We start from the raw sequence: 17395 nt of genomic DNA, 5'->3' as shown, positions 1-17395 counted from the left end.
TACGTATTGAGTATATATCTCTATATTCCCTCGTACCCACTTCACTAGGTAATGAGCATATTTTACTTCAATGGTATATTTGCGATATGCTGATATCTTTAATTCTTTTTGATACACCCATTACCTTTTAGTTTTGTAACTATGTAAATATACAAATTTCATATATCAGAGGGAAATTTTGGTTTTCCACAAGTCATGTACCCCAAATGAAAAATCCAAAAAAAAGGAAAATTGAATAAATTAGAAATTTGGGATCAAAATTTGTATGGTTCTAATAGATCTACAATTTCAATGAGAAGTTGCATTTGTTACACTAGTATTTGGTGCTAATGGACTTCAATTTAGCCACTAAACCTATTTTAGTTTGTAAGAGTCCTAAAATAGTTTAAACATTATTTTTCACTCTAATTAAGGCCATTTAGTATGCCATTGGCTCAACAAAAGACATGCATAGTACATGCCATGTTGTGGGAAGACCGGCACAACAATCCTTGTTTTGAGGTATATCAGCATAAACTTTTGTTATGTCTCACTCAAGTCAAACATGGACATGGTTTCTCAATTTTGGAGACTAGGTTGTTGATTTGGCTATATATGATGATAAAATGTGAAATATCTTTGAACAAATGATGAGTAGGAAGGCCTATAAGTGGTGATCAAAAGTGAAATAACTTATCAATTGGAAAGATGTGAAAAGAGCCTTTAATGCTAAATTTGTCAATTAAAAAGCAACTTATACTAATCACTTCTATGAAATCTAACCATCTAATCTAGACTTATGGAGATAGATAGAAGATGAACTCATTAACCGGCTCAAAGATGTAAAAGATTAATTTAATCAAGACACAATTGCAAATGGACTACAATTCAGAATGATGAATAAATAGGTGAAGCAGCAAGATTTTCTTGTGGTAGAACGAGGAGTCATCACTTCAAAACAACAAGTCCAACCTATCAATTGGATAGTGATGTTACACAAGATTAGGGAGAAACATGTGCTTCTATATTATAGAAGTTCCATTTTTGTGGCAATTATTACCATCAAAAAGTTACTCTCAAGCTTATTAGGATGACCTATGTTCCATTTGCTGATACATCTTAGTCAATTTACTATTGCAATTATTACAGTCAACAGATTTACTCTTAACCTTACTCTCAAGATTATGAGTGAAGTATAATTTACGGATACAACTCAAGAAGCACTCAATTACCTCTGGAAGCAGCAAAAAGCTCCAACTTATTAGGATGATCTCAGAAAAACAGCATGGGAAGCTCTACAAGACAGATATAATAAGGTTCATAATATAGTAATTACCATTTGCAACTTAATTAAAGGGTAATAATGTTCATCATCTCTTCCTTATAAATAAAAAACAAGGGACCTTCAACTTATGGTAAAATGGCAAATGTTATGAGCTCATTCTACAATATGTGGTGTAAATGGCAAGTATAATGTGATAATCACAATTCACAATGTCATATTGTAGTGTTGTGACTTATTTTCTATGAAACACAGATACCTTATATAAGTCGTGCCAAACGTGGTCTGATACAGCATCAGTATGTATTAGATATGCCCAAAGGATTATTCAAATAAAAAAAATAACTTTAATTGTTGAATACGGCGTGGATACACCCCGACATGTGAGGGATACATTAGGATACGAGGGATACATTAGGATACGGCATGGATACATTTTTGACATACTTTTTGTCCTAACTCTAACCATTTTGGTCATTTGGTGGTATAATACATGAATTTATTTAATATATATTATCTAGTGGGTTGCTTATGAACTTTTGGCCCTATGAATTGCTTATTGTGGATGAAATTATGTGCATTTTTTACCATATATTGTATTAGCAAACAGTAGATCATAAATGTATTTTTTTTCATTATTTATTTACTGACATATCCTTGCCATATATGTACCTTGCTTTTTAAGAATTTGGCATATCCCTTATCTATATCCTAACATATATGTGTCCCATATCTATATTCGTGCTTCACTACTTATTCCCTATATACCAAATAAAAAGTTTGTCAACAACAATATGTTTACATAAGCTCTCAAACCAAGCTTTGACCTAATCACAAGTTTTTAGGAAAAATACAGGATTACAGATAAAGCAACAAAATTGAAAACTAAGCAAGAAAGTGCGCCATCCACTAGATTGGGCATCAATAAAGAACAACTATATTGTCAAACATCATGTAAGCATCAGCCTATCAATCATGAGATCGGAAAGGACCAAACCCAACTTGATGGTTTTCAACAAGAAGAAAAACTACATACCATATGGCATATTTCCAATTACATTAATTTAGCCATATAATTCCTAATACAAATTAAAAACAAAAAGAGGGTTGTTAGAATATTGGCTGCAGAAAATGATATTGAGAATTTACCAAATGAAGAAATTCTCGATCTTCAACATCAACAACTGATATGTTGAACTCTGAAGATCTTTCAATCAGAATGTACGACTGCACCTCATCTAAGCTCTACAAGTAACAAAGATATTAGTTCAAGTATAGTAATGTCATCCTTTGGCAAGAAAAAGAATCAGGTAGTGCAGCATGATTCAAAATATGACCAGACAGCAAAAGACAAGTTGTGTTAATAGGGAATTCATTGAAGACAATATCAGAAAACCTGTCATACCATTACAAAATTGTTCTATATGCACTACAAATAGAATTTATACTATACTTCTCACAAAACTGAATCAAGCTTTCGGTGGCATACAAACTATATGCAAATCCAGCAAATTGTGATGTCAACCCATAATTTGCGACAGTATATACAGTATATATTCAAGCAAATTCTCTACCTAAATGGTCACACATATTGACAAATTATCATATCAATGTTTAATTCCATATTGTTACCAACATGGTACAAGTGAAGACTCAGGTAGCTCAATTGTAACTCGATTTTTTTAACTACCTACCTTTCTGCAGCACTTTATCGGTCAAAACTACTTTCTAGATTTATAATCCCAAAGACACAAGAGATTCAGAATTATGAGCCTACAGAATTAAGACTGACAGGTTGTTGAACTCAGACATCAATTTCATGACCATTCATCTATCAACTTTATTTATAAATAGAAGTATATGAACTTCAGGGGTTCCCGTACACTTATCTCACAAGAACACCTTTCAAGCACAAAGGGCAATATTAGAAGGCACATTAAATTATGATGTGATTAGAGCCAATTACCAGGCATTTGCAAATACGGAGGGCGGCTTCTTTTATCTCAGATCGTATGCCCAGACGATTGGATCCTACGATTATGTCGGTAGATTCTAGAGCTAACCTGGAAGCTTCGTCTGGAGGCTTAAAGCGAGAGACCGAGTCCAAGAACCACGGGTGATTGCTCCTAAGGACTTTTACCTAAATGAACTCAAAGCGAATGCATGAGCGTTTTCTTGGAGGAAACAAATAGTAGGTATGAGGAAACTATAGCTACCAGGTGGTCGGGGAGGTCGTCGGAGAGAGGAACGCGATCGAGTTCTTCGAAGAGAAGGACAAAAGAATCCCACCAGAGGGAATCGTCCACGGGCTTGGGGCTTGCAGCTTGATTGATGGCTGCAGCGGCGCTCGCCATCGGCGAAGTCTTTTGCTCCAAAACCTAGAGGGAAAAGGGAGCGATCCCGCGCTTTTGTTCTTCGAATAGGGTTCCTACATGAAGGTTCTTGGGTCGTCGTGGACTTTGAGCAAGGGCGTAGCTAGCTCTCCTCACTCTTCAGGTTCGGTCGGGTCGGTTTTGGGTCGGGATCAACTCAGAAGCCCGACCAATTTTGGTATCCCCAGATCTAACCCGGTCCGAAATAATTATTATTTTTTCAAGCTCGATCTCAAGCTATTCTCTCTATTACATCCAAATAAGACGAGAAAAAGTTATTCCTTTCTTTTATATTCTCTTTTCTCTTCTTCTCTCCTATTCTCTCCAATAAAATTTTAATAGAGTAGCGTGTTTGATAACTATAAAGTAAAGTTCAATAAAATGATTCACTTCTTTAAAATAATTTTTATAAGATTTTTTGAGCAAACTAGTATTGTCTAAAATTTAATTTACCAAAATGGACGACCGCCCAAAGTTATTACTAAAAATGGTCAGATTAAGTGTAGCCCTATTAAAAACACTTATAAGTTTAGCGTATTGCGTCCACCCACTGCAGAATTTCGGAGTACTGATAAGTTATAGAATGTCCTCTTCAATATCTGAATTAATTATGAGAAATAGTCCGCGCAACCGCGAAACCAAGGGTGGTCGGTCCATAACTTCTTGATCTACGTTTTTAATATTTACACCCTTTACAGTTTCAGACTGCAACTGGAACGAAAATACACTAGAGTGGGGGTGATGATGGTAGTGACGAGTGAAAAGGATAATAGAGTTATAAATAATAATAGAGATGAGAGTGAATGGTTGATGTAATTTTAAAGATAGAGATAAAAAGAGAGAAGTGACCGAGATCCCTAAGAGGAGGGAGAACTTGATAAACAAGGCAAATTAAAAAATAGATAAGACATTGCCAACGGTAGAAGTGACTGATTGATGAAGATAGAGAAGGAATATTAGGCTAGGATAAGGTAGCTTACTCTATAATAAGCCTATTCTAATTCCACAAGTGAACAGAAGGCAAAGTCGGTGAGACATGCTATGTACAATCAGGGAACAATAAATATGCGTAGTCTTCTGCAGAATCCAACTCTCCAACAAATAAGTTCACTAACTCAGCAGGTTCTTCCACATCTACAGGTATGGTTTCTTAACCAAAAGTTCACCATAGCAAAGCCGACCTCCAAATTGTTGACATGGCGAATTTTGCCTGTTGTGTTAGCCTCTATCAAACCTAAATAGATGCAATGGGCAATGCTAGTGAAAAATATGATTCGGACATCTTTAGGACTACCACAGCATGCCAACGGAACACTCTTTAAGCGCTAAACAAATTTATTAGACAAATATCAAGTTTCAGGTCTCTTTCTCTCGAAATCTTTTCAAAGACCTAAAAGTCAACAACTGAAGGAATCTACTGTATACCAAAGCAAGCTTCGAGGAAGAAGATTTGGGATCATAATAACCAATTTGTACATTTTGCAAAATCTATTCCAACAGCATCATCTCACTTGTCCATTGTATAACTCTCTTCAATTCTCCTCCATGATGCTGAAAATTGACTGCAAATTCGCTGCAAAATACCAACCCCCGTTACTGCAGGATAAACATGATAAAGCTTAAATATCGAGATATTAGTTTTACCAAACACAAATAATTTTAAGGTCTGGGCCTAATCAAACTACCAGGATATGTTTAATGCATTCATATAGGAGAGTTGCTGTGATAAAAAGAAAGAGTTGAGAACTACTATATTCCAGAAAGAGCATTATCAGCTCAGTGGCTGATTCAAAGATAAACAAGTCCGAACTTATATTTTCCAAAATGAGCACTTCAACAGGAGACTCCTTTGCATAAATTCTGAAGATTGTTACCTTGTAAAGAACAAGTAATAATTCATGGCTGAGATCAATAGAGGTGTCCATACAAATATTATATGATACCAATAATACAGTAAGTCTTAGAAAAATAAAGATAAAATACACTAAGGATATTAAGGCATAAATATGCAGAAATAAATGTGTAAAACAGCTTAAGCAGAACAGTGGATATCACTGAGTGACTTCCTAAGTAAAACTCTTTTAACTCCCCAAATCATGTCTTGTAAATAACACATAAGATAAATTCACAGAATAAACTTGCTTAGATCTAACCCAGAACAGGGTATAGACTATAGATGTCCTTTAATTTGACTTATCTTTGTAGGACTCCTGGTTACTGAGAAGTATTGGATAAGGATACGTGAAGTATTCAATGGGTATCATATCCGATAGTATTAGATATAGTCATGTCCTGAGTATGGAAATATCCATGCTTCATTAAGAGGTACCCGAAACATTCTTCTAGATCTCGCATCTTTCCTTATTTTTTCTCTCTTGATTGTTAACAAAAAAAAAACTGTATTAGGAACGCATATACTTGGGAGTTATTATCAAATGCTTCCAATCAACTAAAATTGTGAATGGCACAACAGAAGAGGTACGGTCATGATAGATGTCCTGGTCAAATTTGCTTTGCTGTGTAATTAATAGTTCAAGGACATAATCATAAGATACATAGACTAAAGCTATTCATATACCAAAAAATCTACTACTGAAAAGTTTCAAGCAGGTCATTATGCATAGATTTTTTAAAAAAGACAAGTGGATGACTGAGATTTAAAAATAATGTTTTCCTTCTTTGGGCTTATATTTCAGTTCTCAATTTTTTAGATTATCTTCTAGTTCCAAAGAAAATGCAAAACGTAGTGGAAAAAGATGAAAGAGGAAAATAAGAAGGAAAGGAATGAGGTTTCACACCTCCACCCTAAGAAATAGTTTCACACCAAAATTCTCTAGAGAACAAGATCACATAAACTTTTATTAACCTCCAAAGAAAATATAACGAGTCTATATATAAACCTACAATGAAATTAAGCAAAAAAACACCCTATATAGGAAATAAACAAAAGACACCCTAAATAAATCAAAATCAGAACCAGATCCCTATAGGAGGGATCATCAACTGTTGGCGCCACCTGCGTTAGTATACACGCTATCGCGTCCTATCAGTGATGTCCGCATCATTCTCCCCGCGTGGGAGAGAAGTCGACTCCGTCGAGTGTGCTGCTTTGCTGCTCTCATACTACTCTAAGGTATCAGGGTGATGCACCTCCAAATCGTGATGATCAAGCCACGATTTGGAGGTCGTCATTTCCAACGTACTATATACCGTTGGGATCCACCTTCTCTAGTTGAAATAATCTCATCATCTAAAATTTTATCAATTTCGTCTGTTGTGTTAAGTAGAATATTGGAAAGTGGAGGTAAAAAGGGTCTCTCATAAACAAGCTCATTGGTAAGCTCAGTATCTAGTGGGTTATGTAGGATAAAATATGGACCTTTATAAGCTACTGGATCCTCAATATTAAAAGTAGAACTGATACCAAAATTACTGGGGAGATCTAGAACATAAACATTATCATTAATTTTCTTGAGAATTTTAAAAGGTCCGGCACTTCGTGCATACAACTTTTTGACAGTTCTAGTTGGAAACCGTTCCAGATATTCGGACCATCACAAAGTCTCCAACATTAAATTCTTTGAATCTCCTTAGATTAGCTCGAATTTTATAATTAGTATTATTTTGAGCAATTTTGTTACTGATTTCTTTATGCAAGTCATAAATATGTGATGTGAATGCAGATGCAGACTCAGACAACCTATGATAATAGGACATAGGAAATAAATAAAAGACACCCTAAATAAATCAAAATCAGAACCAGATCCCTATAGGAGGGATCATCAACTATCGGCGCCTCATGCGCTGGTACACACGCCATCGCGTCCTATCAGTGATCTCCGCATCGTTCTTGGTATCAGTAACAATGATACCAATGATGCAGACATCACTGATAGGACGCGATGGCGTGTGTACCAGCGCAGGATGCGTCGACAGTTGATGATCCCTCCTATAGGGATCTGGTTCTGATTTTGATTTATTTAGGGTGTCTTTTGGTTATTTCCTATGTAGGGTGTTTTTTTGCTTAATTCCATTGTAGGTCCATATATAGACCCGTTATATTATCTTTGGAGGTTAATGAAAGTTTATGTGATTTTGTTCTATAGAGAATTTTGGTGTGAAACTATTTCTTATGATGGAGGTGTGAAACCCCATTCCTTCCCTCCTTATTTTTCTCTTTCATCTTTCTCCACCACGTTTTGCATCATTTTTTGTATCAGAGCAATGGTTTTTTAGGATTCAAATTTTCTCCAAACCACATTTTCTATCTCCATCACGAATGTCAAATTATCATCGCATGAGAAGATTGTGCATGAGAAGATTGCCGTTGTAGAGGAATGAGAAGAATCAGTCATCATTCTGAAATTGCGAAGCAAGATCCAACCAAACGTGGAGTGTTCGTGCATCATCTAATAGTCCATCATCACCTAAATCAACCTTCTTCTTTGCCATGGTGAGCTAAAAAAAAAATCGCATCTCAAAGAATTTCGAATTTTCAAATTTCATGTATTTCGAATTTTTGAATTTCAAATTCTAGTTGCTTATCCTTCCTTTCCTTGAGATTTTAACAAATCTTTTTTTTTCCTTAACCCTCTCAACAAATCCAAACTATCCAAAAACTACTCAAGCCTATCCCAAAATTTTGACTTTTAATTTCTCCCCAAAATACCAAAATTCTCTCACCTTCTCCAACCTATTAAACCCAAACCAATTCAGCTTACCAACTCAACCCTATCCAAATCTATTAGCACCTAACACAATCCAACCCATTAGCCTTAACCCCAACCCTATTCCCACCTTAGCCTTATCTACTACCTTAATCCCAATCCAATTCGTTCCTTCACCGGACTTCTCATAGCCAACAACTTCTCCACGACGTTGTCGTTGCCAGTAGTGCTCTCCATTGATGTCGTCATCGCCAGTGTCGCTCTCCACCGATGCCAACATTGCCAAATCGAAAGCTTAATCCAAGAGGTAATCAGAGAAGATAAGGAATAGTGGTTTAGTTGGTTTGTTAGAGTTTCATATTGTTTTAAGACTTGTTGGCTAGCCTTTATAAATATGTGGATGGCAGCGAACTTCATTATGCAATTGGATTATTGATTTCTTGCCTCTTATCTTCTTTCTAGACTTCTCTCTCCTCCCTCTTCACCATCCTTTCATCTCTACCGTTGGCAAAGTTTCTCCTAACTTCTAATCTCCCTCGACTGTCGAGCCCTCCTCTGTTTTGGGATCTCGACCACTTCGTTCCCTACGTCTACATCCTTTAACCACTTCCACAATCCACCTTCATCTCCATACTCATCCAAAACCCTAACATCCACTCCACTCGTCACCACCACCATTACCCACGTTATTCTATATTTTCATCCATGCTACGGTTTGAATCTACAAAGGGCGTAAATACGAAAGTTGTAGATCAGGAAGTTACGGATCTAACCCAATTAGTTTCATAACTTTCTGACTACCGGAGAATATTTGACGAATATTTTTCCACGGTCGCGCAGACTGATTCCTGTAATACATTCAGATCTTGAAGGAATCGTTGCGTAGCTTATCTTTGGTTTCAAATCTTATCAATTGGTATCAGAGCTTATCAATTTGGTATCAGAGTCTATCAATTTTCAAAATAAACTATCAATTCATAAAGTCCAAGATGTAGGTGCAATTAACGATAGCGTGAATGTTTCAAAAAGTCGTAAGCCATAAATAAAAGAAGGAAAAATGCAACTCCTACACAAGCACTATGGCCAAGATGGGCTAGAAACACAAATATAACAGAACAATAAATTAACTTCATACATGTATAACTAAATATTCATTAAATGAAAAAAAAGTCAAATCAATTGGTGCCATCATATACTATTTCAATTTTTCAATCTTGTACTCAAACAAAACAAAAGAAAAAAAACAAGTATATGTAGGTTTATTTATAAGTACAATATACCTAGTTGGGCAAAAGAGTCTATCATAGGCAAATAGACTGTGTCTACAAGAATAAACTAAAAAAAGGAAAAGAGTCTATCATAGGCCAACATAGGGTCCTAGAACCCTATCTAATCAATGAGGTAGCATAGGGCTTTTGAGCCCCTATGTCACATGAAGAAGCCTTGGAGAGTGGAGGCCTCCTAGCAAAGTTCTGAAGTGGCGCAAGTGGGCTCACAGCCAATTGTAGGCTTAAAGCCCTTGCACTATACCTGCCATGATGATGAATGTATAGCATTTTAATCCTCGCTTTAGATATTTAAAATATGTCCAAGCAGCAAAAAAAATTGATTGCAATCAAATGAGATCAGTGTGCTTGGACTGCAAAACTTTGTCCTTAATACTTAAGCCCCTGTTCATTTTAGGAATAAATTTTTTCTTATTCCAGTATAGAACTCTTTATTCTAGAATAATAACTAATCATCACAATAACCCCATTCTAAAATATAACACTTAATACAAGTGAACATAAAAATAATTATTTCTAGAATAAAAACCTCAATTTGGAAATAACAAAGAGGAATATATATTCAAAAATTAACCTTATTCCTAAAGGAAAAGAGGCCCAAGAATTCTAGATAGAATTTAGTGCATCACGTATAAGACAACTTATTATCTATCTGAATAATAGGTTTAGAACAGTCTTTCTAACAGAAAACATAATTGAGTTAAATTACCAATTTTATTTATCACATCATTTCAGAACTTGAAAGTACTTAATAATTTGCTTACCTCCTTCCATTAAGTAGATTGACATATAAATATTTATGGCTTCAAGTTTAGTTGATCATTTAATAAACCTAAACAAAATTTCTCACTTCTAGTTACAACATCATTTACTCCAACAGTCAGGTAAATTTTAAATAATTAATTAATCATGACTAACAAATAAACATCAGATACTAGTACATGTTGGATATGGAATGAGTTAGTGATGGTCACCCCCTTGTAAAGAGTTCAAATATTACAAAGAAATAAAAGAATTAAATACAAGTCCAACTAATGAGGCATTTCAAGATGGTTCAGTAGAAGGAAAGATGACTCGGACTTGAAATGATCAACCACAACTCAAGCAGTTCTAAATACTAAAAAATAGTATAAAATGTAGAAAAATCTCAAAACTTCATAAAAACGACAAAGATAAGAAAATCTAGATAAGTCACATAAGTTAGTAACAACATAACATGAAGAGTGAAGTACTAAGAACGATATCAATTTTCTAATGGATTCAATAAATGCATGTGCACGCTATTGTCATCCCCTCATAATAGAGGTGGCAGGATACCACTTATAGATGAGGCTAACAACTACCTTGGCAACCGTGATTGTAGAAGGTTTTAAAAGAAAAGATAGCAAGCATAGACTGAAGATAAAAATAGAAACAAAAGGAAAAAGAGAGAAAAAATGAGAAGAAAATGTAAAGTGTGGCATCCAAGACATTAGGACATCAATAATTGATGTCCCCAGTTAGAGTCAAGTTAGATCCAACTTACGATACAATCTACATATAGTTACATGAAAAAGAAAATTAAAATTTTGTATTTACAGCTCATACGACCAGTACATTTCAATCAATACTGGAACGATACAACCAATACTAGGCTGAAACCATGGAAAGATTGTTTTCAACCTTGATTTCAGATCGGTAATGGTCGATACGAATATCAGGCAATACTTCAAATCATAGGTAAGGTTGCATAACCTCATTCACTAGGATGCTCCTTTTATACAAATCAGTGATACAAACCAACTTATTCTTTTATTGTACAAAGTTGTGTAACATTGTACATACTTCATATAATCAATACTTGTTTGTATGATGTCTCTAGCACAAATATGCATTCATACTTAGTAGATTATATTTAAGTAGGACACATTGGATTATATTTAAGTAGGAGATGGAAGCAGACACATTCAATGTTTATCTATTCCATGTGTTCACTAACCTTAACCTATTAGTATTCTACTATTCTTTCTCAAAATATTACATATGCACATACATGTAGATGACACAAATTGTTAAATGCAGTCCCTTGGTAGCCAGCATACTGAAGTAAATTTTTGGAAAATTAGATTAGAACTATGTCACAATCCTATCTGTTGAAATATGAAACTTATTCTTATTCTTACATTTTTGTAAATGAAAGTTTGAACTCCTAAATTTACTACATTATAAATCAGAATATATTAGGGATGCAAGGGATGCAGATAATGGTTAATTCTGCCTAACTATTGTCTTACTAGCCCTCAAAATTCTCATCATCCCCGACTTCACTTCCTCAAATCCAGATACTATTATGTTCCCACCAATAACTGCCAGAAGCAAGTAATTCATGTGTGCTTTTCTCACTTCCTGCATCTCAGGCATGGACAATATGGAAAGATCCCCCTACCACAAAAAGAAGAAATAAAAGGAAAGAGAAAAAAAAAGAAACCCCAAAATTGGATGATGCAAAGTTGCAAACATGACAAACTAGACTCATAGTTGCAGCATAAATTATGAAATAAGAGCATTCATACAACAGCACAACAGAAATGCTAGAAACAAGAATATCAGTACAAGGCTACAAAATCTGCTAATATAAAAAATTGCAGATAAATAGCAATACTAAATGCTACTGGACCACTTAAATATTCATCAGTTTTCCTGCACATTTCAAGATATCCACCCTTAAAAGCAGTAACCTAAAACAAGCATTTAGCATTTTGTATCTTCTAACTAAACTATGGCATGAGAAAACTACTGCCATCTAATACGTTTGTGCTCATTCAAACAAAACACTTTCCAAAACATAAACATGAAGAGATAATATTCAGCAGCTAAATTTCACTTACCCACAGACAACTAGGGTTCATGTTTGTTGCTGATGTTGCAGCTCTCTCATCTATAGGTTTCTCCGGTTACATGAACTCTGAAGAATTAAACAGCACCCTTTTGATGTTTCTGAATATTGGAACAAGGGCAATCAATGCCATCTGAAGCTGATCTGAGCTATTTAGCCGAATACCAACTTGCCCAGTCCCCTTATTGCTCAAGTTTGCATGACCTATCACATTGGTTCCTCTTCCCACAGGAAATTGAGACTGAATATTGCAACCAACTGCTAGGTCCCCATGCCAATCCACAACAGAAAGTGCAAGAGTCAATAGCATCCGTCCAAGTGGATAATCTTTATCTCTTAAAGTTGCCTCAAGACGGCCTCCATAAGCGACATCACCCCGTCCAGTCATTGCACCACCGCTAGCTAGCAATCTAAACTGTCTGCTGATGATCAATTTGTCTTCCATCTTCAGGCCTGCTGATATTGAATCCCCAAGGAGAGTAACTGAAAGTCCAGCTGCAGTATTGTTTCGTTTAAAATTATTAAATCTAGTTTCACCACGTAAAGTATATGCTGTGTCCTTCCCTACGGTTTGCACATCGACACCTAATGACGTTGCTGTTCCTTCAGAATGCTTAATTGAACTAGCCAACTCCATTTGCAGAGTGCATTCCTTCTTATCCTTTGTAAGCTGGCCAGAGACAGATAGGGGAATTTTATCTTTCACTATAAATAACCTTTCCACATTCAGACCCTCATAACCAACATCATGATCCCAACCCTGGGTTTCCAGCACAGGCCTGACAAGCCATTGGTTAGAGGAATCTAGAAAACGATAGCGATGAGTAGGATTGTCAGAATCGAAAGAAGTGGGTAGAACCAAATCAGGCATTGGTACTGGAACAGATGCAGGACCACTGTTTTCATCTTCAACATTCTCATTAGTGTAATCATTTGGCAGATCTTTGGCCTCTGCTACCATTTTCTTCATAAATTTGCGACGCCTCTTCTCTTCCTTTAACTGCTTTTTATAGAAGAGCTTCTCCCTGTAGTCTAGCTCCTCATAGTAAGCCTTCTTCTGTGCCCTGCTCAGCTTTGCCAGTTGTGACTTTGTAAGACTCTTAAAGGGAGGTAGCTCATCATAATCTGACCCATCATCTGAATCAGATGCTTCACCCAAGTCCTCTTCCAAGGGATCACCATCACCAAACTGATCTTCTGGCAGCTTCAGTTGAGGTCTTGACTGGAGAAGAGAAGAAAGGAAGAACGGCAATGGAGGAACTCTGACACGCCCAAATGGTTTACCAGGTGGACTGTCCTGCAACTTAAGAAGCATGTTTGCCTCTGCTAAAATTTTTGAAGCAAATGAGAGTAGTAACAACTGTGGCTTCCAAACCTGACCATTCGGCAATACTCGCTGCCCTGCTCTGTTCATTCTGCATGCTGAGTGGTTCTCCACCAGGGAAACTGGGTTCATAAGCCGCAGATCACCGGCAGCTTGCCGAATAGCTTGCTGAACAACATGGGACCTTTGTGTCACAAACATCTCATAACTCAAAGGGATGCCATTTGGACCATCCGGGGGGGCAGATGCAGCATGAGTTAAGACAACAATTGCATTAAACCAGATGGAAGCACCGAAAATGTCAGTGATGGTTCGCAACAGCGGAACATCCCCATAGTCCCTGCTCTGCATATCTAACCTATCGAAGTAAAGAACAATATCAGGAGGAGTCTTATTGATAAATCTCTTCACAGATTGAAGGATCTTCTCATTGTGCCGCTGGTCTGAAGAGGAAGAAAAAAGCCCAGGTGTATCAATCACACGAACCTTTATGCCCTGAACTTTCCCAACTATTTCTTGAACTTTTTTAGTACCCACTTGAAAGGCATCAGTCCGCAGCTTAGCCTCGTCAAATATAGAATTGATGGTAGCACTCTTTCCAACCCCAGTTTTACCAATAACCATAATTGTACAAGAGAAATCAAGTGGCTCCTGTCCACCTGCCTCGAGTTGTTCTGCCATAACACTGGCTCGGTCGAAGCTGAAAACTCCAGGCCTAGTTGTGTTTCTCCGGAGCTGTTCAGCTAGTCCAAGTCTGTACAGAACTTGCGCAACAACCACATTGTGGGGTGTTTGGCCAAGCCTGTGAGCAAGACGCAGGAACTTAACCCTGATCATCTGGAGCTTCTCACGGATCTCATCATTCTCCTCTGCATCATCATTAGATGGCTCTTCAGATGGTTGAGATTGCCTGTGTGAGACAGAACCATTTGGCTTGGGTTGTTGAAGAGAACGTGCTGAAGGTTCCAATAGGGGAGCTGATGTTCCAAGGCCTGCGGGCCGAGATGCCAGAACTGGACCTCCAGAACTTTCAGAATGTGAAGCAGCAGAGGATGCTGGCAGAGTACTAGGAGTTTTGTTGTCGTCATCATCAGAGGAACTCGAGTCACCAACTTCTTCCACCAAAACAGATTCATCTTCAAACTGCAATATATCTGCAATTCTGTTATTTATGCCAGAATCCTCTGCCCTGCCTTCGTTTGGGTGTTCTTGACCTTCACTGCTAGTCATGAGGATGCCAGCAGACCTGTCATCTGTAATCACCGTAGCTCCAGTATCAGTGGTAAGACCATTATCATGAGGACCAGTTTTATTATCATCATTATTGACCACCTTGTCAGTAAGTTCAGCCTGATTGACAGAATCATTCTTTGTTTGTTGAGCTTTGTCATCATAGGAAATATCATTTTTGGAGGCAGTACCATGATACAACCCGAACTTATCATAATTTACCTTGACAGCCTCTCCATTTTCTGGTTCTTCCTGAACAACAGTGTGCATCCCATTTGACTTGACTGTATTTTGTGGATCCCCATCTTCAGTCTTTTCACTGATAGATTGATTGGCACCATCCCCAGGAATTACCTTCCCATCATTGACAACAGCAGAACTTTCCACTGTATCTTTCCCATCTTCAGTAACCCCATCTAGTTCTCCACCATTCAATTCAGCCAAGAGAACTTCTTTTGCATATTCTGGTTCTTTCTGAACAGTGTGATCTAATACATCAAGTGCTTCAATCTTTTCCGCAACAGATTGTTCAGTGTAGTCTGGAGGGACTACTACGATGTTATTCACAATAGAAGGATTATCGACCACATCTCTTATGCCACTTTCAGCCAAACCATCAGTTTCCATGCCATTCGATTCAATTGGGACAATATCTACCTTTTGAATATCTCCTTCCTGAACAGTTGGATCTATTGCAAGAGGAGCTTCAGTCTTTTCCGAAACTATTTGCTTGGCATGGTCCATAAGAATTACTTCTCCATCATCCACGACAGAAGAAGACCCTTCCACATCTCCTACGCCATCTTCAGTCACACCCTCTGCTTCCACACCATTTGAATCAGCCGGAAAAATTTCCTTCTTCTCATCCTCTCGTCCTTCAGTAACAGTTTCATTCATTCCTTCTGAATCTTCTTTTCCTCTGCCAGCACTATTGTTAAGCTCTGCATCAATATATACATCAGGATTCTCATCTACAAGTGCATCACTGTCCTCGTCAGTCTGATTGCTATCTTGATAATCCGCTAAGATATCCAACTGCTCAGTGGCAGTTTCTGGAACCTCAGCACTCTGGTCGACTACTTGCATATCGATCGACTCAACAAACTTTTCGTCCTCAAAAGTCCGGTCTTCGCCTTTCTCCCTTCCATCTGATGCATCAATCTCAGAAGTCGAGAGGCCATCGTACGGCAGAGCCTCCAATGCCTCATCAAAAACCTCATTCTCTTCAGAATCCTTCAACCCCTCATTCGAGTCGAGGGAATCGTCACCAACTCCGTCTACAGATTCGAGCTTCAGAGCACCGCCTTCCGCTGCCACCTCCACCAAATGATGCTCTCCTTCCACAATCTCCCCTTTGTTTTCCATCAAAACTTAAAGATCCAGAACCCTAAAACGGAAGACTACACCAGAATCGAGAATAGAACCTGATTGCAAATATGATATCAACGAAGACACCGTTAAACAACGTAAAAGCTTTTTTTTTTTGAAAAAATCGGAGAAGGAAAACAAGGGTTATGAGATCGACGATGAATCCATATCTAGGGGTTTCGGCAAATCGAATACGAGTAACTAACCTGGCGATCGAGGAGATGGGGTTCGAAAACCCTAATTTATAGCCGCCATTGCGAACATGGGGAGGATCGCCTCTCTCTTTCGCTATCTCTTTATATAATATCGTCTTCGATTTAGAGTAACAAATAGACATCATGGGATGGACGGCTGAGATGAGGAGAGATGGAGATCCAACCGGGTAGATAGATGGGTACTTTGTTCATCTGCGCAGGGCTTCGACGGCAACGCCAAAATTTAAAAAATAAAAATAAAAAAATAAAAAGAAGAAAAGAAAAGAAAAGGATGGCAATGGGGCGGAGAAAAAGCATATAAAAGTGGGATAGGTGTAGCTTCGCGTTGACGGGCCGAATCTGTAACGCGAAAGCTCCAGTATCGTCTTGGAAATAATATTGCCATGGCATTATGTGTGTTTGGTTACATGTAAGTAAGAGATTGCTTCTGACTTTTTTAGGGCATCACGAACTAACCAAACATTAAATTACCCGCTCTTCAAATAAATATTAATCTATAAATTTTAATAATATTTTAAAAGTTTTTTATAAATCACATCTTATATTTTACCTATTTTATAATTTACACCCCGTCTTTTATGATTTTATAACCTGACCTCTTCTTTTTTTCCTATAATTCTTATTTAACACATTAGGTTAACTTAGACGGTACTAAAAAAGAAATATTTCATTATAATATAAAAATAATTTATAAATACCTAAATTACTCTTATCTTCTTCATTCTTTTTTTTCCTCCCAAAAAAGAAGAAGAAAAAAAGGAGGCGAACGGGGAGGAACGGAAAGGGGGAAGATGAGG

The 17395-nt window shown here is 37.1% G+C and overlaps 2 protein-coding genes across 5 annotated transcripts in view; both read right to left on the bottom strand.

Moving 5' to 3' along the window:
• Positions 1-3694, bottom strand: part of LOC140799411 (uncharacterized) — a 66498-nt gene extending 62804 nt beyond the window's left edge. The window contains exons 1-4 of one of the 2 annotated variants that reach the window (XM_073153750.1): positions 3478-3694; positions 3228-3401; positions 2411-2506; positions 1212-1274 (exon numbers count right to left, since the gene is read on the bottom strand). In XM_073153750.1, the coding sequence (XP_073009851.1) occupies positions 1212-1274; positions 2411-2506; positions 3228-3401; positions 3478-3615 (471 nt within the window). In that variant the 5' untranslated portion in view covers positions 3616-3694. The remainder of the gene's footprint in view (positions 1-1211; positions 1275-2410; positions 2507-3227; positions 3402-3477) is intronic. The other variant, XM_073153751.1, reaches the window with a different exon arrangement.
• A 1256-nt stretch (positions 3695-4950) lies between these two features.
• LOC140799410 (translocase of chloroplast 101, chloroplastic-like) lies at positions 4951-16801 on the bottom strand. Of its 3 annotated transcripts, none has more exons than XM_073153748.1 (3): positions 16590-16801; positions 12454-16439; positions 4951-5229 (listed from the first exon to the last, which is right to left on the bottom strand). In XM_073153748.1, the coding sequence occupies exon 2, from the start codon at positions 16378-16380 to the stop codon at positions 12520-12522; it is 3861 nt and encodes a 1286-aa protein (XP_073009849.1). In that variant the 5' UTR covers positions 16381-16439; positions 16590-16801; the 3' UTR covers positions 4951-5229; positions 12454-12519. The 3 variants fall into 3 exon arrangements, with proteins under 3 accessions (XP_073009849.1, XP_073009848.1, XP_073009850.1); XM_073153747.1 differs by having other exon boundaries at positions 4951-5206; XM_073153749.1 differs by lacking the exon at positions 4951-5229 and adding an exon at positions 7831-9830.
• Positions 16802-17395: the final 594 nt, after the last annotated feature.

Source organism: Typha latifolia, chromosome 12, assembly GCF_019914945.1.
Source record: "Typha latifolia isolate L0001 chromosome 12, TyphaL0001v2, whole genome shotgun sequence".
NCBI lineage: Eukaryota > Viridiplantae > Streptophyta > Magnoliopsida > Poales > Typhaceae > Typha > Typha latifolia.
The sequence above is the reverse complement of the archived record's forward strand: the minus strand, read 5'-3'. Positions and strand labels throughout refer to the sequence as shown.